Below are 27,876 nucleotides of genomic sequence, written 5' to 3'. Positions count from 1 at the left end.
TGAAGTGAAAATGACTCGTGTATTAGCGCTTAGTCACCCGCGCTGCGCCCCTGCCAGCCGCCCCGTGCCGAGGAGCAGCTGGGGCTGTGCGGCTGTGCTGGCAGAGCCCGTCCCGTCCCGGCGGTGTCACGGCGGTGTCACGGCTGTTTGGAACGGCGCGGGCCGGGGGAGTGCGGGGCCGCCCCGCCCCTCCAGGAGCAGCCGCTGCACGTTTGGGGATGCTGAAAGGTTGTGGGGGTTTTTTTTCACGTTTCCGCAGTGTCATGATTTCCGCTTCCCTCCTTCAAAAAAAAGAAAAAAGCAGCCCGCAGCCGAGCGCCCCGCAGCCATGGAGGAGCCGGAGGCCAACGCGGAGCCGCCGCCCGGGCTGCGCTCGCTGCTGCCGCCGCGGGAGTTCCTGTGCTCCCGTAAGGGGCAGCTGCTGCTCGCCGAGACGGTAAGGGCCGCGGGCGGGCGGGCGGCTGAGCGGGGGTCGGGACAGGGCGGAGAGCGGCGACGGCGCTGCGGATCGGCAGAGCTGGAAGGGCGGGGATGGCGGCCGGGCACGACGCGTTCGGAAGCCAAAACAGGAGCCAGGTTACGCTTCCACTGCCCGCGAGCCCCTTCTTGGCTGAAAACGTCTGGTTTCGTTGCACGTACTTTAACCAGAAAGTCCGACCCGTGCACCAGTACCGTGTGGGAGGGAAGGAGAATCCCCGCCTGGGCAGTGGGTATCTATGAATCGAACCGGATTTCGGGACGGGGCCGGGGAGCTGTGCGTCTCGTGGCACGGCCGTCGGCTCCTCACAGGACGCCCCGACCGCTGCAGGTCCCACCGCCCCATTCCTGCAGCACCCGTGGCTGACAGAATCACGCTTGGAAGACGGCAAAGCCCAATTAATTCCTCTTTGCTTATTAGCACGTACTTTTGTTACGATATAACTTTTACTGGAAGTCCCTATAGAATCTCACAGCCAGTAAATGACAACTTCCACACAACCTGGCTTTGTAACATCTCCAACGGATGATAGATTTGAGGAATACCGTTGTGGTCATGGCATCACTCACCCTTCCATGGCCTCAGGGAAGTGCTGGTTGGTTATGCTTCCTCATAGCAATACGAACCGTTCTGCCCTAGCACAAGGGGATTTATCCTCTAGCAGGGCTTCCCGAGGGCTAGGCAGGCTGGATGCAGCTCTGACCCATCCCAAAGCTGCAGCCTGAGCTCACCCTGATCCACTCAGACAGCACATCACCTCTGGGCAGCAGTAGTTTCTCTCCAAGTGTCAGCTTGGCCAGGAGAAATCCATGAAAACCATAGACCCCAGAATAAATCCAGCCTGCATACAACTAAAGAAATATAGGGCCAAATATTTAAAGATGAGTCCTTGTTAAATCTACCAACTTTATATGCGGAATGTCTGATTCCTCTTTGACAGGGTGCTGATGTTGGGTGGGGTTCTAAGTGCAGATTTTGAACAGTGTCTTTTATTCAGGCCTTCTCATTACTATTACTGAATACATCATTATTATCCAGCATCTTGGCAAGTCACAAGAAGTGCACTTCATCTATCAGCCTTTAAAGTCATGCAACTATCAGCATCCCCTCATTGCAGATGAGGGATTCTCTGTGCAGCTAAACAAATACCAAGTCATTTGTTTTTCTTCAACATCAAAAAAAGCTACTACCATATTCTGAAAAATGTCTCCTACCCAAGCAAAGAAAACAACTTGCAAATATATCTTGGCTGGGGTGGAGGGTTCTACTTCTCCTTTTCAATCTGTGGCTAAAAGGGAACAAAAGTTGGCAAATTCCTTCAGCCCAGTGACCTCAGTGGCAGTGTGCTTATTGGGAGTCACCTCATTACACTGCTTTGTTTTGTGCAATGCAAGGGCCAGCATACAATCAGTTCAGCTGTCATAATTCACCACGCCTCAGTCAGTCTGCTATCATTTAAGACAACGGCCACTCAACCATTCCTATTCCCTCATCTTGCCCTACTTGAGGTCCAGATAGACAGAGAGGACAATCTGGACTTACTTCAGGAAGGAAAGCCTTCAGCCTTGGCAGAATACTGATAAAGAAACTCAAGTAGTCCAGGACTACTGTGCTTGGGTTGAAGGCAGCTTTTAAAAAATGTAGCAGTGAGGTACATTTTGCTGTGAAGTGGATGCTCACAGTGTTGGGGTGTGTTTCTTCACGTCAGCATGTACACAGCACTGCGGGCCACCAGCGCTGGGCATTCTGGCTCTTCCTCTGGAACAAGTTATGCTGCTGATGAAGCTGATTGCTGCTAGAAGCTTAATTATATTCTCAAATTTTATTCAGAAAAGGAAGTTGTTTTGATCTTCCTATGAATTTTTTATTCCATGTGGGACAGCCAGGCCGCCACCAAGCAGCAGTAACATCAAACACACACACAAGCTTTGTCATCTCTCCTTCTGCTGTTTACTCTTCCTGTCTGGCTCCTCTGCTTTCTAATCATTGCTCTCTCTGACAAGGTTCCTTTCCCCCCCCCTTCTTTTCACCCTTCCTTTTCTGTTCTTTTCTCATCCCACTATTTCTTCCACGTACTTTAAAACCCTTGCCTTCAGCTGTTCATTTTCCCTAAAAACACTCAAGTTGCTGTTTTCAAGGTCAACATACCATCCATGCTCTCTTCCTTCTCTGAAACACTTTTTCTGTTCCTAATAAAATATGCTATGAACATACGAGGTCGTTCTGTGTAGCACAATGTAGAAATCATTGCGTCTGTTCTTTTCTTCTTTTCCTGTCTGTCTTTTCTCATTTCAGTCTTCTCTGAACTGCACTTCATGACTGAAACCTTCCTGCTCTGCGCACAGCCTCCTTGAAGATCCCTGTGCCCCCTGGGTGCAGCCAGCCCTGCTGCTACATCAGGGGCACCAAGAGCTTCACCTGCACCAGGAGCACAATGGAGAAGTAACCGAATAGCAGAGACCACTAAGGCATTTATCTCTGCCAGCAAACAATAACAAAATACACTGCTGTCCAGAAGAGATCACCATTAGCCACTTTTAAAATATTTAAGCCAACCTGTTGTTCTCCGAGCAGCAGACATTTAGCCATGAGCAGTGAGAGGAGCCCAGTAGGGTGTGTGTAGCTGTGCATAATGATGTCAGCTGTTTCCTGGCATCCATGTCATCCCCATGGGCTGCACTGGGTCTGTTCTTTGTGCGCAGGGAAGGCAAACGCCTTCACATATCCTGCCTGTGACCTCAGCACTGCAGCAGTCCTCCCTTACAGAGCACACTGCTTTAATTGCTGGAATTAACTGTATTTTATACCTTAAATTGAAGGCTGGTTATATGACGAAGTGTTGCCTTCCCAGCGCCCGCCAGCATAAAAAGCCAAGGAGCACAATATCAAGTAATTGTTACATGGGAGAAAACTTGTTTTTTGAAATGCAATACCAGAAAAGTTCCTTTACGAAGAACTATTTTTTAATTTTTTGTTTTGTTTCCATGATGTATGTTCCCATCCTCACAAAAAAGAGGTGCTCAGGGGTAAAAAAAATAAAAAAAATAAAAAAAATCAGGCCTCATTTTCACGGGACTTTTCATGACACCATTGCCAGTGGCTCCTATTTTGTTGTTTGCTGAACTGGAACTCCCTGCATCCAAATATTGCTCCATGGTGAAGGCAGCCACAACCACGCTGACCTCAGTAGCAGGAACAGCTCAGGCTCCTGAACTGCTCTCAAAGGATGCAACCCCAGGGGCAAGAGAAAACCCTCAGTGTGAATACACTTTAATTAATACAGCCAATAAAACATCACCCCCCCACACCATGTAAAATACATCAAATGAGTTCCCTCTTCTGTATGAGAACTCTGGTAAGGCTGCAAAGAGTATGCAAGCAACAAGCAAATAACAGAATAAATATTGACAGAACACAGCCCTGATGCAAACCAGTTTCTTACAACCTAATGAAAGAGGAACAATGCGTAAGCTTTTAAGATAAATATAGTTTCATACTAAAAATGTCACATCCTCTCAAGTTTCACCACCCAGTCCTAAAGAATCAAAACAATACACTCCAGTCACTGTCATCCTGGTCAACTCTTTTGGAATTTAGAACAAAAGCTTGTTAATTCCTTACATTAACAAATCACTTCAGCAGGACTCAGCTGCTTATTTGCCCCCTACACATAAACAGGCTCTTTTGATACGTATATTTGAGGGCTGAGTGACTCTTATAAAAGCAATTAGTGTCTTACCTTCCAAGGGTAATATGGATATTCCTTGAGGTACAGGTGATGCTCTCACAGGGAACACACAGCAGCAGCAATGAAAGAAAGCCACAGTTCTGAAATTCAATGAAGCAAATATACTAATCATCTCAATTGGAACATTCACACTATTCAGAAAGCCATATCTGCCTTCTAAGGTGCCATCTGGGGGAGAAGTATGTCTGTTTTTAAGATCAGATGAGCAAGAATGTGAGAAGCATCCCAATTTAGAATTAAAATCTATTCCTCAGACAGTGCCTACCATTATGGCAACCAAAACCATCTCTAAGCATCTAAGGCCAAAATGTGCCTCCAAAAGGAAAGGCTGGATGCAGGAGTCCAGCTGTAAGTCAGCACATAATAACTACAGCCGCAGAAAGTGTTGTCTAATATGGCACCTACCATGAGACAGTAGAACTGGAGCCCCTTGGAGGTGACCAGCTCAAAGTACAGGACTGGAAAACTGTTCAGTTTTGCCCCAGTTCCCTCACCTTCCATCTTCACATACAAGAAAGAAGCTGGAGATGTCCAGAACGGCAGCACAGCGCTCCAGTACTGTCTGGTTTAGGTGAAAGTACATTTTCCTTGGTCATTTTCCCACTGTAGCAATACCTTGAACTACACGTTACATATTAATGGTATTTAAATTGAATGGGAAAACACACTTTCTTGTTATTTTGTAAAGTTATAAAAAAAAAATTATGGAAATAAATAGATCTACAGGGGGCAGCTATAACTCTCTAAAACAGTTGTCTACACTGAGAAACTGGAATGGGAGACAGAGAAATCATACAACTAACTCCTGTCTTTTTTAGCCATTAACAGTAGATGTAATTTCTTTCAACTCAGAGAAGATTAGAAATGCTGAGTTACTTTTGGTATCTGAGCAATGATTTGCATTTCAAATGACAGCTGCCATGGCTGAAAGCTCAAAGCTCTGTTTGCTTGGCAAAGTTCCACTGCATTTTCAGAATTATGTTGTCAAGAGTTGTTTACAATCCAGAACAAACTATTGGCTCAGGTGAAAATCTACCAAGCTCTTTGGGAAGCCAATTGTACACACACTGAAATAAATGACATGACTTCAGATTTATTCCTCAGTGAACAACAAAATTCATTTTGTGCAAAAAAAAAAAAAAGTAGGAAGCAAGGTATGCCATCATCAGCCCAGTAACACTTCAAAGCTGCTCAGCTGCCTAAGACTCTGCCATTCCATGTGAATAATGAGTGTTTTCCCTTTACTCTAGGTGCTGTCATTTATCATCTTTATCTGCTATATTGCATCTTCAGCTTCTGCGTTCATGATGGCACCACTCCTAGAATTTCTGCTGGCACTGTTTCTTTTTTTTGCCTATGCCTCTAAACTTAATGAGAAGTTTAAAGGACTCTACTGGCCTTTGACAGTAAGTGAAATATGAACTATAACCACAGATTCAATTGTACAATATAACTTCAGAAAAAGGACTATACTGGAGTTTCAGTAGTAAAGCTATTCAGGAGTAAAGCTATTAGCAGCCAGCCTGATGAGAAGTTTCTCCATTTTACCTTTCATTCAAAAGGTCCCAAAGCACTCTTTAAACTATGTTCTACATCTTTCAAGGTATTGACACATAGCACTGCTTTGTTAGAGCACGGGATTTATGCCTGATTCTGGGCAGATGGTTTTCAGAAGCAGTCAACATCAGCCTGAGCCTGTCCAGTGCTGAGGTCTCAATGATACTGCTCCTCTTACACATGGTGAAAGTGAGGCATACACTTAATTGTTTTAAAAATTTCAGGTAAAAGCTGTTTAGATGCAGATATCCACATGCACTTAGATACTCACATGCTGACGGACAACTGATTGTGTTAAGTGGGGATGTCCTGCTGTTCCTGCTGGTAGAGGGATGCTCGCTCACACAATCACTGGCTGCTCTTTAGGACATTTTTGCAGTTGCAGGTAATTACTGCTCAGTGACCACTGGATGTCTCTGCTGCTTCAAAAATGCAATATAAAGGAAGCATTAATCTAGCACTACCCATTCTTTGAAAGTAAATAAATCACTAATGGAGTCAAATTGGGCTCTCACTTTGGTACAGCTTTGCAAGAGTTTACCCCAGTGAGATTTGAATTAGTGCTCTCAATCAATAAAAATAGCATTAGAAAGGTCTTTGGTAGATAAAACAATAGTAGTGACTATGAAAGTTTGCCTGTTTTTCAGACAGTAATCTCAATTTCATCATACAGAACTAAGAAAAAAAGCACCTGTATATTTATTACATCCACTACCACAATATACTCAGCCGCAGAACAGAGGTAACTGACCTCGCTCTGACTCCAGACCAATCAAGCTCCTCGTAGATTTGTCTTCAGTATCTTACCTGTCCATCTGGCCTGAAAATGCAGATCTGATTGTGAACAGATCATGATACCATTCTTTCAGCTCACATGATTTACACATGCCCTACGAATCACAGTTCTTCCTTTATCAAACCGTTCACAGATAAGGCTGCTCCAGCACATCACTGCTTGTATTACAGGGCATGGCTCCCGCCCAGCAGAGCTGCACTCTCAGGAGCTCATGGCAAGATTTCAGTCATTTCATATGAAATATTTCCCAAAGGAACAGTTCATTTACTACAAGGTACCATGCTGTAGTCACGTTCCAGCATCAGGCAAGTCAGACATAGCACCAAAGGCTTACAGCTTCTCAATTGATTCTCAGAGGATTATGTGTGTTGGAATTATGAGACTCATCTGATGCTGCCACATTGCTTATTTTACAGGATTTCCTGCGCTGTGTCACTGCTGCTATTATTTACTTTGCCATTTCGATCGCTGCTGTCTCAAAATACAGTGATGGAGCATCCAAAGCAGCAGGAGTAAGTAGATGTCAGCTTTCTTCTTAAATAGTTTAATGAACTGTGTATGAACATGCATCAGAAACAAATTTTGACCCTACTGCAAATAGTAAACACTTGAATTCAAAGTGAAGAATTTGCCTAAAAAGCAGGGAAAAAATAGTCAGTTATTTAGGAAAACAGGTTCTGAATCAACAAGTAGCTGTTTTCACCCTAATACTGCTGCTCAAAGTTAATGGCATGACTGTGGGAAAACCAAGTATTCTGATTATTATTATTCTGATTTGCAATTTCACTAGCTGTGCCAAAAAGATATAAAGATAAAAGATAAATTCTCAACTGTTCCTGCCAAAAAACAAATGTAGCAAAACCAGCAATAATAATACGTGTAACTACTAAGGATGGTCCAAAATAAGTTATTTCACCTTTGTGCTTCAAATGCATAATTCTGCTTAGATAAACTGAAACAAGAGCAGTCATCACTTTACCCTCTTGTATGTGGGCTGCCCAGGAGAGAGCCTTCGCTCTCAGCATCAGCACGTTCAGAAATAAGATACAGCTGCTGCAGTTGCAACTTGACTATAGGCATCAATAATTTATGCATCATAAAATTTGCACAAAGACATGACAAGCTAGAGAAGAACTACACCCAGTACTGTAAGCCACTGACCTTCACCAAGCAATTCCAAATCATACACAATTTTAAAACTAAGATCTTATTGTAATTTGTCACTCGGTTGATTTGGTTTGTCATTGATAGACATGTTGTTAAGGATCTCAATAATTTTGCCATTTTAGGTGTTTGGATTTATAGCCACAATAGTGTATGCTATCGATTTCTACATAACATTCAATGACCTGGTTACTTTTCTCAAGCAAGGCAGTTCCGAGCCCCCTGAAAGGCGCAAGTCAGAAGGTAGGTAAAATCCTTTTGGTCATACAAGCATGAAGTGTGATTCTTCTCTATTTCACCCTTTGTTTGTCAGCAAGAGCACTCAAACAGCAAGAGTTTCTATTCTCAGCTACCATCATTTGTACTAAGTTTTCAACTAAATATTCGACTAAGCCAAATTGTGAAGGTCTCTAGTATTAAAACAGAAGAACTGGAATTTTCACAATTTATTAAGATCCACACAAGCCAAGAATTTGAGATTTAGTTTTTCAGAGTTGCGTGCCGTCCAACTTTGAAAACCTCCTAAATCCAATTATAGAAGTAATTGTGCAGCACAGATTTTAGTGAAAGATGATTTGAAGGAACAGATCATAGGAAACAGACTGTTAAAGAGATTAAAAGCCCCACAATCTGAAATGGCCTCAGAAAAGGATCAGGTGATTAGGGTATAAAATTAGACTAAAGTTAGAGTCTTATTGGCCTGGAGATGGAGAGAAAAACTTTTGAACTTGCAAACATGCAGCCACACAGCTGTGCTGGGGATGAGACTGTGAAGAACCCCTGCCCTGCAACACTGCTCCTCCAGCACAAAGCCACGTTCATAACATGGCTCTCAACAACAGGGGACAGAATTCTCTTGCTTCTTGCAATCTGAGTCTCATACTTGGGCAAGATGCATCTCTGTATGCCCACAGGGATTTGTTAATGCCCCAGAGCTTCTGGCTTTCAGATCTGTTTAACTGGCAGTGCGTAACCATGACCCGCATCAAAGAGCAATACTTCAGTACAGGAAGCACATTGTAAGCAGGCTTCCTTTCAGTGGTCACACTAACAGAAGTATCTTTGCAACTTCTTTCATTTGAACTGTTGTCTATGTTGTGGCATTTTTGCCAACAAGTCCTTTGAGATGCCATTTAAAGCTGTATTAGGATAGTCAGAACAGGCATGTTACAAACTCCTCCCCTAAATACACCACATCCTTCGGAGCAGGCACCCACAGAGGAGCAGCAGGTCTCTCTCAGCAAGAGCTAAAGCTGCTCCAATTTCCAATTTGTTCTCATTATTGTGTTTTATTTGGTTTGTTTTAAATTTCAGATGAAGACTCTGATTCTGACTCAGACTGAAAAAACAAACACCAGCTGAGTGTGAAGGGAAGATAATCAAGCACTTTCTTCTCTGCTGAATGCACTGCCAATTGAAACATCTCTCTTACTTCAGCCTCAATATCCTCTTTCCGCTTCACTGTTTATGGAATCACCAAAGCATAGGGCAGTGATGTGGTGAAGGAGACCATTCCCAATACCATTAAACACTCTTTCAGCAATAAGGATTTACAATACAGAACTAAGGCTTCTACAGATTTCAACCTCCTAGAGGCCTGCATCCAAACAACCCTTTGTTGTTCGGCATACAATGTGCTGAGTAAATGGGAACACAGTATTTTAAACTTATAACAGAGCTTTTAACATGCTTTCTTAATTCCAAGTCTTTAACACTTACTTATAGCTTTAATACTTCTTGCTGTGCCAAAGAAAAGAGGCCCAGAACGCCTCTGTTTCACTTATATTTTTCTTGATTAACTAACAACATTCATCTCAAGTCTGAGCATTCCACTATCTCAACCACATCAAGGCATAGATTATAGCTGGTTTCAGGACATCAGTATCTACTGCCTAAATGTTGATAACATAACATTCCAGTGACAACTGGAAATGAGCAGCAAGCATAAATCTCAAAGTGTAACAGTGCCTCATCAGACATTATCACTTTTTAAGCTGCCTGGATGGGGTCACGTTCTCATCTTCTGCAGTTTCACCACAGATATGTGGTAGGACAGAAGTGGAATCTTACCAGCCCCTTCCTACCATTTTTGTGGCAGCCCTTGTACGTGTGCGTTTGCACATACAGGTAAGGAAGGCCTGCCAAATACCACCCAGCCACACTATGTGCCTATGAGAGCTTGCACGTGTTTGCGTGCGAGGTATCGCTGTCTGATCTCATGCTCTATCTTGCCAACATTGGTCTTCCAATGAGAAATAGCGCTGTAGTTGCTCTGCTGGGTCCACAAAACAGATGATTGTATCAGAAAAAACTCAGGATACCTGGACCTCCAGAGGGCAATTTCCTTCCCACTGTGAAGAGGTAAAAAAGCCAACCTCCAAACTAAAGAATGTCTGCACAAAATCCATTTTCTCAGCCTTCACCCTTGTGAAAGGACAAGATTTACTTTAATATTTTTGGGAAAAACCTGAATTTACAAGAACATGTTTTCATGGGTAGCACAACCTAACTTGCAAGTTGCGTGCCCACATGTAAGCACGTATCACTTGGAAACAGCATGGCATGCTTCTCATATATGACAGCAGGTATGTTTCAAAGAAACCTGTATACATTAAAATAATTAGTATAGCAGAACATGTTGCTTAAAAAAAATACTTAAAGTGAGAGCAGACGGTACTAACAATAAATGAAAACAGAGCTAAAACAGCAAAAGCAGATTTCATTTGGAACAAAATGACTGCTTGAGTTCCAATTCCCTGCTGGCAGCTGGCTGCTAACAGGCAAAAGCACGGTACCTGACAGTGAGCTGGTGCTTGGGAAGGTGCTGGCCAGATCTGGAGATGTCTACCAGGCAGCTTCTACAACTCCTGTTCTCAGACCACTGAAGGAATAAAAGCAAACCAGACGTTTGCTTCCAAATGTGATAAACAATCTTTGCTTTTCTGAAAAGAACTCATTGGACCTTGTCTTGTTTGAAATCCTCTACTTCTTTCCTCTCTGTTGTCATGTTTTACTGACACTCACTGTGACATCAGGGGATCTGGGCTTTTTATATTCAATTGATTTGTATTTTTTTGTATTTTTTTTTTTTTAAGTGTACTGCATGCCACAGCCAGAAACTAGTACATGATTAATATTTAGAAACCATGCTGGATTAAATCTCTTTTAATAGAAACACTGGGTGTCTTTACTTAAACATCTCATCCTTCCCTCTAAACAGTTGAAATAACACTATTTCAGGCAACTCTGTCACAAAGGACACTGTGTTCTGGAGATGCAGAGGACAGCACTGGCAGCCAATCACGTGTGGTTACATATTTTGCAAGGAGAATCTTCATCCTTACTTAAGCAAATAATAATAAATAACCAAGCATTTGTTTTAGCATATTTAGTAGGCATCAGATACATCTTATTTGGCAAATAACAACATAGAAAAATAAGATTCCCCTTTGGGTTTACCCTTCATAGACACACAATCACTAGAAAAGCTTGTTAAATTTACACATCAGAATACTCAAAATCAACAGTAAAAAAGAGGCTTGCTCACTAGTTGCTTCAGGACTTCATTAGGCATGTGCTGAATTGCCTGTTCAGACAATTCAAGCATGTGATGATGTCATTTATTTCTAAGCAGTTAGCTCCCAGGGTCAAGTGGTTGCCTGATTCCAGCCTTTTAAATAAAAAGATCTATTCCCACGATTGAAATAAAATGCATTTGGGTATTTTATGAACAGCATTTCAGAAAAGAAAATCCAATTAAAAATAATTCCTTTAAAGCCAATACTTTAAAGTCCGGTGGATGGCAGAAGTCTGCCTGGTTTTTGTTTGGCTTGTTTTCTAGACTGTAAAGATCAAAAGGAGTGGGAGCACTGGTTTCTCCACACTCTCCACACAAGCCAAATGTTACGCCTGTGCTGGGTAGTCTTATTTGTTTTTGGTGTGCCAGCAGTATCACAACTGAACGTGTCTTTTCAGTAACAACACTCATTCCAAACAGGAGCTGTTCAAAAAAGCATACAGGTTGATGTATGCCTTCATTACAACTAGAACTCAGCAATTTCCATTTTGAATTTCTGTGCATGCTGAACAGCGCTCAGCAATAGTGAAGCCTGGGAATTCAGAAGACGTTTTCCCACACCCTTTCAATTCAGGCTCCTCTGTCCTTCGCACACGCTGTACATTACTCCACTTCAGGCTGCTTTTCACCTATGTTCTTCAAAGTCCTGAAAGCCTTACATTTCCAATTAACAACATAATTTCCAAGGTACTACTGAGCGACCCATCTCAGCCCACGTGGTATTTGAGAAGCATGCTTTCACCAGCCTGGTGTGCATAAAAGCAGATGACTATTTAATGCTTGGCATAGCAAGCAGATGTTTTTAATTCATTACGCTTTTGTTCACTGTACAATTTTCTAAGCCTATATTTTACAGCTGCATCTTCCCTGCTAGGAAAGCAGTGGTCTGCATCAGGAAGTGAGTATGTACAGCCAGATACTGGTAATGCACGTTCTTGACACCTACACTTCTAAATTGTGTACATAAAACAAGGCATCGCATTGCTCGTAGGCTCAGATGAAGCTTCTAACAGGCAGCTTATAACTTTGATTTTTGAGAGATTAAAAAAGTGACTTCAACAATCAGGATACAAACTGTCCCCTAAAAGCAAAGACAAGGTACATAACATATTTTTATGATTCACCTAGCAAGCCTTGGAACTCTTTGTGAGCTTATGTCAAGCAAGCACAAGAAATTTACATAAGCACTGAGAATGAGAGTCTTCCTAGAAGGTATCTGGGACTCCTTTTTACGAGTACTGGTTTAAAAGTCAGGATGCAAACACCTCTTGCTTCTTCTAAATAAACAGAACTGTTTAGAAAAATAAAGCACACTCACCTCCACTGCATCACCTTCACTGGGAGATGTCGCGGTACTCTGAATGCTGTGTAAGACTTAGAAGGTAAAACAAAAAGATCACATGCACTCAGAGAACTTCATTTTTCCACCTATTACCTTGAAAAAGAGAAGTGATACCAACATTCATTCTGAATCAGGCAATACTTGTGCTTTTATGTATTTTGGATGTTGTCCATCACGTTTTGCTAGCCCAATCCTCTACATTCATAAATAAGAAATCAATCACAGTCTTCCCAGGAGAAGTCAGTCAGTCTTCTGTGTTTAAAAGACAGACAAAATAAAAATGATTTGTTCTATTCCACAGCTGATAAAGCTTCTCTTGACCACAGAACACCATGCCAGCAGCAACATGCCATTACATCCAGCACTGACCATTTGGTTTCTTGAACAGCATCAGTTACATTAAGGCCTGATCCCTAGGCGAGTCCAACAGATGCAACACCACAACTTGTTAAAACCTACCACTGCTGACCACTCTACATGGGCAAAATGAACCAGTCTATCTTGGTGAAGAAATGCACAAGCACACATCTGTCTGTGGTGAATCCTTCCACAAAAGTTCACTGAACACACCCCAACTAATGTCACCTCCCCCCCCCCAACTTCTTATCCTCCTTTGCAGACTTTCAAGCATGCAATCCACATTCCCACAACACTCACTCAGCCACCTATGCACCAAAGCCATCTGAATACCCAAAATACAGGTCACATCAAGGTAAGGTACGTGACCTTTAGCCCAGGAGATGGCAGAGCACTACCCACTCACTGCACATTTCAATCCTCAAATCTCTTCTCAGTCCAGAGCACAATGCTGCAAACCCAAAATACTTGTTTTGTTGTTCCAGTGTGCCACAGAAACCTCCAGAGTCACAGAAACCTCAGGCAGAAGTCTTTTGTTCAGCTGGTTGGGGTTTTTTTGTTCGTTCTTTTTTTTTTGGGGGGGGTTTTTTTGGTTTTTTTTTTAATAACTCTATGACATTGTCTTGCATAGAAAATGCATTTAGCAACCACGCTTGCTGGATAATCAACTAATCAACCATAACACTGAGTTTACATATTGCCTTTACAGATGAAGACAATCTTTTAGTACTTCAATATGTCCATTTATTAAACAGGAAGTCCTTCACAAATGATTTCATACTATATTGATCAAAGTAAGTGTTAGAAAACTACAATTTTCCCTACATACAAAAATACAGACTTTAAACACTACGAAGACATAATCAGAAGAGTACCATGAAAATCCACAGAGCTCAAATCTTCAAATATCAGAAGGAAAAACGACAAAGACCTCTAAATTAAAAATTTACAAAAAGTAACGTGCCCATATACAAAAGATTGGAAAAGTAAATTGACATTTTAAACTGATAAATACACCGTTTAAATTATGCTAGAATTGTATAGATTTTTAAAATAAGGACTGCTGTATTCCAAGATGATTCTTCAACGTGTTTTTGTTTAGCTTTAAACCAACAGAAAACAAGGGCACAACATATTGAAAAGCCATTACTGGTATAAAAAAAACAAGGTAGGGGTTGTGTTTTCTTGTACAGTTGCCTTTGACATTGTTCACACATTAACAGCATGACATTCACAAACAGAGCTGGAAGATGCTATCCTTACACACGTAAGCTACTGCTGTTAATACTGACAAGACAGTGATCACAGCCAGTTGGTACTTCTACAGACAGCACTGATTTTACCAGCTGGTCTGTGTGCAATCTAATTCAAAACACTAAAAATACTTACCAAATACTGTGAGATTGCTTCAAGGCTGTACATGGGCTCTATACAAACATTTGTTAGCTTGTGAGATTCTTCAAATCCTTGAATCAGAACATGCTTTTGGTGATAAATGGATGCCTGATCCTGCGGTCTCCTAAGTCAATGGGGAACTTTGCCTGAGTAAGGACAAAAGAGCCAGTTTCTGCATTTGCAGCAGCATATACTGAACACTTAAAGAGATTTTCCTTGGCAATATATTACAATTTTTTGTACTTCAAAAGCAAAACACCAAGGGTATTACATAGCAGAAGCATACTGATAAGTCAGAAGAAAAACTGCACCCCCTTTGCTCAGCCCAGGGATGGAACTCTAACCCACTGCCTTTGACTGACATTTCTGAGCTGTTCACAACTACAAATCTGTCAGTATAGGAATTGTACACGAGGGACAAGTCTTACATCCAGGCCCAGATGTTCCTTCCTCAGACACCATTAAGCATACATATAGCTACTGTTAGGAATGTTTAGACTGCATCTACTGTGTTTCTCTAGAGGAGCCCAAATTAGCACCAAGGATACGGAGATCCCACACTGAGCACTTCTTTATACATGTGTCAAGGAAACAGAGCTGAAATACCTTCACTTCAGCAATGTGCTTCAACTTCATCTTTCAGGTAGCACTTGAAGGCAAAGCAGGGCAAAAAAATGAGACAATCTTCTGATTCACATTCTGAGAAGAAATTTGCTGCACAGCACACAGAGGTAAGACAACGACTAGTAGCAATAAAACTGTTTCAGCAGAAACAAAGCACAACAAAACCAGAGATATAATAGGGACTCACATTACAAAAATAGTGTTTACTGGTTTAATAAATTTACATCTCAATTGCTGTGAATGACAGGTGTTATACCACACATGGAAGGCACCCTAGGTGAAGCAGTATTTCGGTATTTGTTTACAATTCTGTGAAAAGACATACAAAGTCTCAACTTTCAAATCATAACTGAGCAAATAAATTGAAGATTGAGAAATAAATACATAGTTTACTATTTTAGCGTGGGTTCCCGAACCCTTACAAACTTCAACATATACAAATAGTTTCAAAATGACAGTAACACAGAAGCCCAGACAGATAAAATGATTAGCTAAGTCATTTGTTATGTCAAAACTGTTTTATCTTAAGTACAGACATCATTTAAAATGCAATAAATTGGCCACTATATGTAAGTCACAATATCTTCTTACTCTAGAACTGTGACATGAGTTAAAGCTGGATGAACTGTAGTGCTAAGATACACCCTCCCTCTGCAATAATCCAACAAGGAGAAACCGGTAAACATTTGAGATTAAAGTATAAACAGTAGAAAATGAAGGTAGCAATTGTTGTAATAAAAGGGTGCTAGCCAGAACCACTTTAACCTGTAGACATCTGGGTAAATGTAACATTGCTAAAAGTACTTTGATTGTAATCCTTTGGGATTAAAAGGTTACCAAAAGTGATAAATCAGCCTAGTTAATAGAAGGTATTTTCTTTCAAACACATGAAGGTTTTAACTAAATATGTCTATTGAGACATTTGTCCAAAGCAAAACAAACACAATACCCTGAAATTTCCCATATTCTAGACAATAGTCCTTGACAGTCAGAAAAGGCAGACAGTCGTATTTCATTCTGTTACTCACATCCAGATGTTACTAAAATAGCTGCAGGGACCAGCCCCAGTGAAAAACAAGAGAAAACAGATACTCTTAGTAAGGTCTGGCTATTGCTTTTTGAAATGCTCTGATGTCCTCCTTCTGAATTTATGAAGATAGTTTCCATATCCTTCCATGTAGTCTAACTGGCTTTTTATAACTTCTACCCATGAAGACCACAGCATACAGATAAAACCTTAATAGTAAACTCAAAGCTCTGTTATAAATATGTCAATCAAGGTAACTATGTATACTGTATATAAAATTAAATATCTTCTGTTTGCCAAGCATAATTTAAAAAGGAATACCTGTGGCTAGTTATAAAAAAAATATTTATTAACCCACAGAGATTTAAAGGCAATTCACTAAGTCACCCACCCAGCACATTTTCGGAAGAGTTGACTGGGACTCTGGATAGGGAACTTCACCCCACCACATTCTTGTGAGAAACAGACAACCTTTACTTCTGGGCACACTTAAGAACAATTCTTAAAGCTGAATATTCCCAAAAGAAAATTTGATTGTGTTGTATATTCGAAATTAAAGGCTTCTATAAATCACAGTGTAAGCAGATTTTAAGAAAGATTATTTATAGAATACAAATGGCTAAATTATGGGCAGATTTTAAAAATACAATGCAAAAATAAGATCAAAACAACAAGGGAACCTTCTCAGGCTGGGCAGTACTCCTCTGGCTCTATCAAACATCAATTTAAGTAAGTGGTTAAAATGGAAAATATCAGGCAAAAAACTCAGAGATTTCCTGAATATCTGTATGAATTCATTTTTAATCAACTCCTTCTATTAAAATAAAGCTAGAATTTTTTGTTCCAGAAAGTGTTAAGGCAAAAAGCAGAACATTCTGCTGGGTTTTGTACCCATTTCATTTCATAGAAAACAATTACTTTCATTGCCATTAAGATTAAAATACATATCTACATCACCACGTTCTTTTGATATTTGTTGGTTAAAAAGCCCTCCAAACAAACCATATTTTATCTTATAAACAACAAAATCAAAGTCCCAGGCTCAGGAATGCTACACGACAGCTTTACTCGTCTCAGTGGGACTAGGCAGAAATCCCAGCCTGAAAGAATGTCTTCCTCCAGGTACAGAGAGTCCTCCTGACGTAAGCTCCTAGGGGTCCTGCAGGCCACTGTGAACCAAGTGCTACACTTCAGCTGAGTAGAAGTCATTAGGTAATCACATTATTTGCCAACATACCTCAAGTTTTAAGGCACACCATTAACAACGTTGGTGTCAAATCTCTCCTACCATTCTGTATGGCCAGCCCTGGAACTAGGGAGATAAGAACACTTCTCTTTTTAACCTAGTCCAAACGTCTCCATCTCCACTAAGATGTGAGGAAGATGTTTTTCCTTCTCATTTTCAAAAGGCCAGGTTACTGAACATCAAGTTTGGTTTTCTCTCTCCTTCTGACCTTTACTACATCTCAAATTCATAGTCGTGCCTAATTTTTCATCTATCCTAACTCAGGATGTTTGGCTCCCGAGCTTTCAGCACAAGACTGTGACTGATTTTCACATACAAAACTGTTCAGTATCTCATCGAAGCAGGAGAGAGCACATTATGTTCTACCCAATTTGACTACTTGCTTCTATTGCAAATTCTACACTATTTGCTACTAAGATGGAGAGGTTTATGCCCTACAAACACTCCCTGGTCAAAAAAAAAAAAAAAAGGAACCAACACAAGTAGGAATGCTTACAAGTACATCACAGGACAAGAAAATAGCAGATTCAGAACACAGACTGAAGAAGGGGGGGGGAGCTGCATTATAAAGCCACATATTAAATAAGCATTTGCTGTACCTGCATGTTCCCAAAACAGCACAAAGATGGTAAATGGCAGATTTGTTTAGGGTCCTAGAAGTTTATGGAAAATTAAAGGTTAACTCAATTTTTAACAGTCCACACACAGGTCACAGCAGATCAATTCTCCTGGTGTGGTTCACAGCACTTTAAGAAACAGCAAGTCTGCTGTACTAAGAGGGGGCAATCATCATATGGTACGATGTAATTCATGGGGGGAAAAGAAATACATAATTAACAAATTGGATTTTTTCCTCACTTCTCCCCTCTTCTTTCTAGACTTAACAGTGAAATATAAACAAATACATGAAAACAATTTAGATAATATCACAAGATGAACAATTAATCACAGGATGAAGCCTATAAAGAAGCACCCCACGTTACTGATTTTATTTAAATTCACACCTAAGAGACACAACAGAAGACAACGAGTTGTTTCCAAGGCACAGCTCACTGCTGATGCCATACTTCTGAATATAAAGCCAATGATGGACAGTACAGACTGAGACACAAGCATCAAATCTCAAAGGTCAGCACCTTGTCTCTCAGAAAAGGCAGAGGTAGATGGCAGATGATGCTAATAATAACCTCTGAGCATATGGCTCTTATAGGAAACTTAGGAAGAAACACAAGCAGTATTATGCCAGATGGTTTCCAAAGTCCACAGGGGAAAAGGAAAAAAATAAAAAAATAAAAATCCTCAGCAGATCCAGCCCCAAACATCATAAGCTATCACAGATGGGAAAAGTACCGTACTTAAGCAGGACATGGAACACACTATTCTTATCTTCTTCAGATTGAAGCAGTCACTATACATATCAAGGCAGAATGGTTAACAAAAACTAGATATAAAACAAGACAGATGAGGCATGAATTTACAAAATGAAAGGAGCAAGCAGAGTTTAAGAAGGAATCAACTCTACTAGGAAGCAATTAAGCTGTCAAATCATTCCTAATTATCATTTAAGAAACCTACTTCTATAGCAGACAATTTGCATATCATCAAGTGAACGTATGAGAAATCTGAATTAAGGCTGCCCAAACTGAACAGAGTATTAACAGGAAAATACCTATTCTTACACCACCACACAACAGTTGTGCTGTTGCTCCAATCATTTCACATTAACTCATCTTTCAATGCCTGTGCATAGCATGCAACATTTACCCTCATTTCTACACAGAGAAATACATGGTGATGGCAAATCTGAGGGCTCAGTTTTGACTTAAGAGGGTAAATCAGAATGCCATTACCATTTCAAGCATCCTATTCCCACGAGACTCATCTGTTTAGCTTTCATGTTGTTTTTATTTACAGTGGTTTTTGGATCCCTTTGTAGAGCTAAACAGCACACTTGAAACTAAGGAAAGCCAGCAAGACTAGTTGGCTGGGAGAAGTAATTTAGTGCCACTTTTCTAGGCAAATTTCAAAAAAGCAAATCAAAAAACCTTTCTGACTCATTTTCTTCCGTAACAATTTCTTTTTTTTTTTTTTTTTTTTTTAAATTCTACTCTTTTAATGCTGCAGGTTTGATAACAATCTTAACAAAAGATTACCGCTTCTTCTTCGATACACCACATGAAACTGTAACTGTAGAGGGGGTGGAATGAAGAATGCTTTTGTTAAATGAACTCAAGAGTTCCAATTTTAGTTGTCTCATAGCTACTTTATTTCCCTTTTCTATAATCCAGATAGCAAATAATGTCTCTGTAGAGTAATAAATGCTTAACTTAGATTTTAAGAAAGTATATACTGTACAATACTAAAATCATCTTTGGTCCCCAAAATAAGGAAATTACAAATTTACATTTGTCTTCCTGTTTACAAAGTGTATCAGATAGTAGTTCTTTTAAAAATTTTTTAAAAATCATATTCTCTTTGAATTCTACCCTGAAAGCTGTGCTAAGCTCAAGTCATGAGTGCTGTAAGTAATAAATACTGTTCTCAACTCAGAAAACTTATTTACCATGTAATAGCACTCAAAGTCATACAGCTATACTACACTATAAGATGAAGTATTATACAATATTAGAAATATAACTATCATTCATACTAAGTAAGCATTTGTCATTCCAGCTAAAGATAATAAGCTTTCTGCGATCTCAATCCAGAACAGGCCCTGCAAAGTTATCCTTTGTCCAGGTAAGGAAAGGTGTATGGATTTGCAAGATACCAAATTCACAAACTTGCAGATGCACAAAATCTCCCATACATACCTCTGAGAAATTAGTGAACCAGAATCATCACAGGGACAGAAGAGGAACAGGACATTCTCCTTCATACGTGCTATTGCAGTCCTCTCATTAACCAGCATCAGAATATACTCATAATGAAAAGTCTATGCTTACCCTAACTTCTTTCCTGACACCTAACTTCTGTTTCTTAACTTCAGATGCAGGTACCATTCCAGAAGTATCCATCTTCTGCAGAACAAGATTCTGTATTTTAATAAGGCTTTTTCATTTTTTTTAATAATGTTTATGCAAACTGCCTTAACATCTGTTTACAACTCCAGTCTGCATATGTCTGTGCTACTTTCAAGTGGAGTCCTGAAAAACTGAAGGGCTAAAGCAACTATACTGACTTCAAGAAACTTATGCCACATTGAACATGGAACTGTCATTTACATTTCATAAAACACTCATTAATCCTGGTGAGACCCCACCTTAATAAAATGTTGATGCTCTCAGTTCAACAACAGAGGTTAGCTTCTAGTTCTAATCTTTTTTTTAAGCTGACATTACCTTTGGTACTAACTTTCAACAAACAACAATAAAACATTAACACAGTAACTGGAAAACCATTATTAGTCTAAAAAGGCAAGTTTTCTTTAACCCCATTAATAACTCTTAATTTTAAGTGAAAACGCAACACAGACATAAAACCCATGAAAAATGAAAAGACATTGGTTTTGTTACCAGTTTTCCACATGTCAGTGTAATTCCATTGCTTGACCCAAGAATTGCAATGTAAGGTTCAAATCTGGAACACCCTCCATTGCTTCTAATATTAAAGAAGCCCAGGCACTTGTACTGACTTTGTTTGGTACGACATACTTTTATGAATTTAAAAGTCACCCTTCTGCAGTGTATTGCCTTTTGTTCAGAAGTTAACTGTGCTGAATCACTTAAGAGTACAGCTAAACAAGGTTAATACAAAGTTCAACTCTGGTGTCAAATAATGGATTACACAGATTAAAAAACACCAATCATTAAAAAAGTATTGAAATATTTAAGTGATTACCGCAGAATTCAAGTTTTGATTAGAGAAAATACCTTTATCTTAACTGCAAGTAAAATTAAAACAAAAAAACTTCAATTAGGTAAAACCATTCCTCAAGAAAGAAATATTACAAAAAATGTTTGCAGATATATCCAATTCAAAAAACAAATTTTGCCTACTACCAAGTTTAATTCGAGAAAAAACAAGTAATCCTCTAAAGAAGCAGCATCTCAGATGAATCACAGTATTGCAATCTTAGAAACACTTGATATCACAAATTTTTGCTAGTTACTGCTTACCCTAGGCTTCTCAGAAAGGTTGAACCTTAAAAGAAAAAAGAAAAAAGGCATGACTGGAACGCAGGTTTACCAGATGACAATTCATCCTCTCCCCTTTAGCACTGTGCCCCTCAGCATCCTCTTTCTGCACCCTGCCTCCCAAGTTTCCTCCACCCTCCACCATTTTGGAATGAAAAAGAGCATGTATCCAATATCAGCAGAAAGCTCACATACTTGCACTGGATGCACTGTGGTGACCACTCAATAAAATATACTAATCTTGCACGAGTTCTGATACAAGCAAGGTCAGGCACGAACTGCATGTGATGATTTGCGAATAATCCAAAGGATAACTGCCTCAGCATTACATCAACAACCAGAAGACAGAAAAGACTTGGTGTGCGATCTTGCAGATGAGAACTGAACTGCACTGCCAAGGCTGCACAAGGAAGGATACAGAGCATTGCTGGACACGATACATAGCTAAAGTTATTGCTACTTGCCCCTCACTTCCTTTTCATGTGGATTAAATTTGCTCCTGGTGGATTTCTTTCTTATATTAAACAAAAAAGATAGCTCTGGTCTTAGTTTTTATGACAGATGAAGAAACAGTGGCAGAACATGTATATTCAGAGCTTGCTCTTAGAAAAGGGAAGAGAAGTTCTGTGCAGTTATTCCAAAACATTAACATACTTCAGAACATATATATAATATATTATACATAATATATACAATATATGTATATATATGTGGATGTCTTGAAAAGATTTTGCTTTTGAATGGCCAACATTCACTGCTTTCATGAAAACAGCTTCTGACTTGATGCTTCTCTGCACATATCTGGGCTAGGCATTCTTTGCCACTATCTGATTTTCCTTTTCTTTCTTAAAGAAAAAACACTTTCTTCCATGAGCAAGTTCAGCACTTCTCTCCTCCCTTTGCAGTCCCATCTAGATGTTGCTCTCATGCATCCAGACGCTGAATCTCCGGGCGATGGTCTACTTCTCTGGATTCTGTCCGAGCACGTATGTAATCACTGGTCTGCCGAGTGCTTTGTTGTCTGCTGTTCATTTGCCACTTCTTAATAGCTAAATACGTGTTCACAGCATACACTGCCATTGCCAAGAAACCAAATATCTACAAGTAGAAAGACAATTTTTGAAAACAATAATTGTAGTTTCATAACAAATTTCTGAGGAGTTTAGTTTTCTGCTTTACTTGCACTGATGGATTATCACAGCCTATAAGACTGATGTTGTTCTTCTTCAATGAACTAGAGAATATGTGAAAGCTACTAAGATCAGTGATCCAAGAAAACTAAGTTCTTTGTCTACAAACACAACAATTACACCTTGCAATGCAACTTCACTGGAAGAACCTCTTGTAATAATAATATGGCTCTTCATCCAAACAGTTCATTCATTCCTCAGGATGCACCTGACAGTGAACAAATGACAAGAGAAGAGACGGCCAGACTAGACTATCAGCTGAGAGGAGTTAATTTGCAGGTCTAGGTGTTTCTGCAGAATTTGTGTGATTTTCAATGACTAGGTTTGAAAAAACAAGCTTGCCAGCTCAAGGACAAAGTTAATGTGCTTGACTTTATTGTTTTAGATTCTAAAATCTTTAAGTACCACTACATTCCATCCACAAAAATTGATCTTCTGTGAGCAAGAAGAATTCAGGAAGATTATGAATAAAAAGCTCTAATTTGGTAAGAATTTTTTACTATACCTTTTCTGTAAACTCATAATATAGAGTTGTATTACCTCAGCTAGGTACAGAGAAAGAAGCAATGCTAATAAGACCGGTAAAGCACTCTCAGCAAGCTGTTTTCCTGTTTGGTCATGCCCCAAGACTTGAGACTAAATTCAAATGAAATCAACATTCTTAAAAACCAAAATTACTGCATACCTAACTGTAAAATAAGAAGCAAATTGGGAAGACTAAGGTAACAAATATCACAAGAACACAACTAAAAGATTATTCTTGGTTTTAATAGCCAAGTTGCTTAAGCAACTCTTAAAAAGAAACTCAAATTCTTACCACAGCAGCAATTTCTGCTCCAGTTTTATGGTTTAAAGCAGCAAGCACTACAGAGGCAATGAAGAAGAAGAAAGTGCTGAGTCCAGTGTTGACCAGATCCTAAAAAAAAATAAATAATAATAATAATAATAACAATCCTTCAGCATTATTAAACAGTAACAGTCCACTTGTTTTTATTACAACTGATGAAACAGGAAAAGGTTAGAACAAAAGTTATAGTAATACTTTCCCACTTCCTATGTAGTTTATCACACGTAAAAGATGACAGATTATTACACAGGAAATGTAGTATGTGTGCACATCACTATTTGAATTCTATTCACATACTAAGTATAAATAAGGCAGCAGTGTAAGTTCTGGATGTTTTATCTCAGTGTCTGCTGGGATTATTAAGAATCGACTGTCAGCATAAGCAATGGGTAAAGCTGTTCCATCTCAGCTGACACTGAAGTAATTTGAATCTCCAGCATTAACACTCCCCTGCTCTCTTTCACATTACAACTCTCCATGTGCTGCCCACATAACACTCATGAGTTTTACTGCAAGTTCTTTGAGGCTTTATCTGTACAACAGCACACACCCTGCAGTTTCTCTATGAAGAACAGCTGCCTGCATTGTATGAACACACAGGTTTATGATATCTATCACATAGGATTGATGTTTCAAGTAGACACACTAAAACACATGCACAACAACCTAGGTGCTCTGAGGTGTTCAGAGAAAATTCTTGCTTTGTTTTAAGCACCACAAAATGCTAAGAAGCATGCAGCTCAGATATTCATATGCTGCGCATGTCACTTGGAGTTCAGATAATTAGGCCTTACAAAAATCAAAGGTCATTAACATATCTCTGGGACATAAGTAAATTCCAAATGACAAGCTACTAGCACAAAAATGATTACATCAATATAAGACAAATTAGAAGCATGGACTTTAAGATAACAGAAGAAACAAAGTACTTGGTTTGTTAGGGAATAGCTGTTTAGTATGTTATTCTGCACGTTTTTTTTATGCAATTTTGTAAATAAATATTTGATACTTATTTACACAGCACTATTTTTTGTACACTACACAGCCATAGGAAATAACAGACTACCAAGGTAACTGAAAGAATGGAGGAAGTCATGGCTCAGGTAGGTCTGTGCAGGAAGAGAGAATGGCAGCTCAACAGAAATATCCTGAAGGAACCTGAAATCACTGAGAGGTGAACACTGTCACAGCTAAAAGGGAAGGAAAGAAAACCTGTATTCAAATTTGCTGTGCAACTTACACTGAGACACAAAAAAAGGAAAAATCTAAGACTGAACACGTCAACCCCAACATTTAAAAAAAAAAAACTCATTGCTACTCTTTAATTAAAACTAAAAGGCAAATTTACTCTACATGACTCTTACACATAAACCAGCTCATTTCCCATTTCTGATCCAGTTACCAGAGAATTATTATTTCATTATTAGAAGCACATCTTAAAGTACTGTAAGGAGTTACACTTAGAAAATTGAAGATAAATATTTGCCCTATAACTAGGTTCTGGATATGTAACACAAAGACTCTGGACCAACCACTGTCATCCAGCCACCCTAAAAAAAGTACAGGGAAGAAAAAAAGTGGTTAAGCCCAACATCTGTTTCTGTAGCCATCATTTGAGAATGTTTTAGTAGGTAATTGTGAAAACAGAATCTGGTGCTGTGCTGTTCACATGGAAAATGATCCATTTGAGGGCACTGACTCAGTGACAGCTGGTTGTCAAAATTAAGCATACCTGAGGATGTGCAAGCTAGCACTGAGGACCGATCCTCATCTAACAGGGAGACTTGGCCTTTCTGGGAGACTTCTACTGCTCCTCACTATTTCTAACCAAGTTTTCAGATTTCATGAGCCCAGTAAGTCTGTCTTAGCAGGAAGGGAGCATAAGGAAGTTGTAAGTCTCTGAGAAACAATTACCATTTTTTTCACCTGCCAGTGTATAACTAAAGGCAGTTTATTTAAACTTTATATTTCTGTTCAAGCTCAGTGAGATAAATACTGTCTCGCATATAAAACAAACAAAATTGGTATTTCACTTAATAGCTACTGCAGTTCTAATGATACAATTTCTCATAAAACAGAACATAAAACTTAAGAAATAGAGATATTAGAAAAGAAATTACATTCTGCAATTTCTCCAAGTATTCCCCTCACCAACTTGGAGTTTATCAGATCTACCTGCACTCCTGAAGTCTCCAAAAAGAGCTTTGGTTCTCACCGCACAAATCTTTTCTCAATATATGGATAACAAATGGCATTAAACATTTTCATCAAGTCTCCAGAGTAAACGTCTATACCACCAAGGATGCTGGAAGTAAATACTGAGGAAAGGGCATCCACACTGATGATGCCCTTGAATTAAGAGTATTTTACAACCAACAGGCATGACCTACAGAACAGAGACAAGATCCTGGGAGAAATAACTAAGAACTTCAGAATTACAGTAGGTAAGCATCTCGACATGTCATGCCATGGCCAAAAAAGAAGATGAAAAAGCATTTCAACATTCCACTGGACATATGGATACAATAGGTGCAAGGTGGTTACGTTATCCATGTAAGGGACATCGGAATGCTGCATTCTGGTCTGGTATCCACATTTTTAAAGTTATGTTGAAAACTGAAGACTGTGAAGAAAAGAGCCACAGAAGCTACTTGAAAGGAGGATAACACTTCTCAGAGTACAGAACCTAAGCCGCACTGAATACGAAAAAGATTGAGCTGCATGGATGAAGACTCCTGAGTTTGGATAATCACAAAACAACAGCTGTTCAGAAATTTCATCATGGAAAACCACACCAAAGATACAGGATAATAAAATCAGCAGATGAACATTTAAGAACGAAGACATATTCAAATTTATTTTTATCTGTATCAGAACAAACAAATCAAACTTGTGCCCCTTCTTATTTCTTATAATCCAAGATTGCTTTTTTTTTTCCAGACACAATTTTTATTTCCACAGTACCACGCTCAGATTTGTATTTACAAATGATTTAACAGTTCAAATCTAAAGACTTCATTCCATCTTATGGTTCTGATACATTCATTTCTACATTTTCATCTTTATTGTTCAGGTTAAATCCTCTAATGCAATTAATTATTAATTGGTTCATCTCTTAAAAAGCTAAAACTAACACAACCTTTCATGTCCACAAGTCAGATTGTTTGGAACTTAAGAAGCAATGACATCAGTAACACTGTCATACAAGTACATAATAGTAAAACCACAGATGCTTGCATCAGTGAAGGCATTTAATCCCAAATTTGGTACATACTACTTAGACAAGAAAATAATCTACAATGGTTTTGGAAGAAGTCAGAGCAGAAACAATGGAGAATGAACTACATCAGGAATTCAAGAAGCAGAGGACACTCCCTAAAGTAACGTAGCTTTTCTCCAAATATGAAAAAAACGAATAATCTTGACAATAAAAAGAATAAGGTAATTGAAAAAAGATGAGTCCTTTCAAATCTGGCCATGATATAGCTGAAGTTCTTACTATTATATTTATAGACAAAGTAAAAACCACATCACACAGATAAAAGAATTTCTGCTGAAATTACAGCAACCTCATGAGACAGTATGCTGTGCCACAAAACACTGTGCAAAGCTGCCATCCATGACAGAGAATGAAATCTATGAGCTGAACCAAATCCACTCTAGACAGCTGCCATTCCATTTCTCCTTTGCAAAATGATCTAAAATTAAAGATGGACCTCTGACCCCTTGCTATTACTCACAAGACATTCTGTTCAGTCACCAACAGTCCTAATAGAGGTATTAATCAAAAGGAGAGCATCCAAGGACACATAACTGCCTTCACTGCCTATGTGTGCTGCTCAGAAGGAGCTCAGGACAGAGCAGGCACCTCAAATTACAGATGTAGACATGTTTCTCCCAAGACAGCATTTATACTGAAAATGTGAGGTTTTCTTCTGTTTATTCTGCTGTAAAGTGGGCATCTCTATCTAGATAAGTAATTAGACAGTATTCTTTAGACTTCAGGTTGAAGGGGCTGAGTAGGTACAGTTCCTGGGTTAACGAGGATGGGAAGCCTGAAGCAGTACTAAGAACGATAAGAGACCTTAAAACTCGCAGTAGCTCCTGGATACTGCAAGGGACATTAGCTTCAACAGCTTCTGATTAGCACTCCAGTCTGGTACATTGCCAGGAGGTAGCAATGCCATTCACTCTTCTCCAATCGATACTTCACAAGGTTAAGGAAGTTCCTCCCCTTGTTCCTATATGAAGTTACCAGTCTGAAGTTCACAAATGTACCTGTCAATTCTCTAATTCAAGCATCCCTACTCAGCCTCACAATTTTATTCTCTGATCATACTATTACACACTAACTTTTTTCCATCAGAATTACTAATTGAAATAATGGTTTCT

General features: G+C 39.4%; 2 protein-coding genes across 3 annotated transcripts in view; one reads left to right on the top strand and one right to left on the bottom strand.

Moving 5' to 3' along the window:
- CMTM3 (CKLF like MARVEL transmembrane domain containing 3) lies at positions 1-10,023 on the top strand. 2 transcript variants are annotated; one of them, XM_031615366.2, is made up of 5 exons: positions 1-436; positions 5,477-5,632; positions 6,996-7,091; positions 7,869-7,986; positions 9,058-10,023. In XM_031615366.2, the coding sequence occupies exons 1-5, from the start codon at positions 11-13 to the stop codon at positions 9,084-9,086; spliced, it is 825 nt and encodes a 274-aa protein (XP_031471226.2). In that variant the 5' UTR covers positions 1-10; the 3' UTR covers positions 9,087-10,023. The 2 variants fall into 2 exon arrangements, with proteins under 2 accessions (XP_031471226.2, XP_031471227.2); XM_031615367.2 differs by lacking the exon at positions 5,477-5,632.
- Positions 10,024-10,806: 783 nt separating this feature from the next.
- CMTM4 (CKLF like MARVEL transmembrane domain containing 4) overlaps positions 10,807-27,876 on the bottom strand; it is a 38,996-nt gene continuing 21,926 nt past the window's right edge. The window contains exons 3-4 of the mRNA XM_031615369.2: positions 23,455-23,553; positions 10,807-22,545 (exon numbers count right to left, since the gene is read on the bottom strand). Of these exons, the coding sequence (XP_031471229.1) occupies positions 22,372-22,545; positions 23,455-23,553 (273 nt within the window). The 3' untranslated portion in view covers positions 10,807-22,371. The remainder of the gene's footprint in view (positions 22,546-23,454; positions 23,554-27,876) is intronic.

Source organism: Phasianus colchicus, chromosome 13, assembly GCF_987193195.1.
Source record: "Phasianus colchicus chromosome 13, bPhaCol1.hap1.1, whole genome shotgun sequence".
NCBI classification, from domain to species: Eukaryota; Metazoa; Chordata; class Aves; order Galliformes; family Phasianidae; genus Phasianus; species Phasianus colchicus.
Note: the sequence above shows the minus strand (reverse complement) of the source record. Positions and strands in the feature narration are given on the sequence as shown.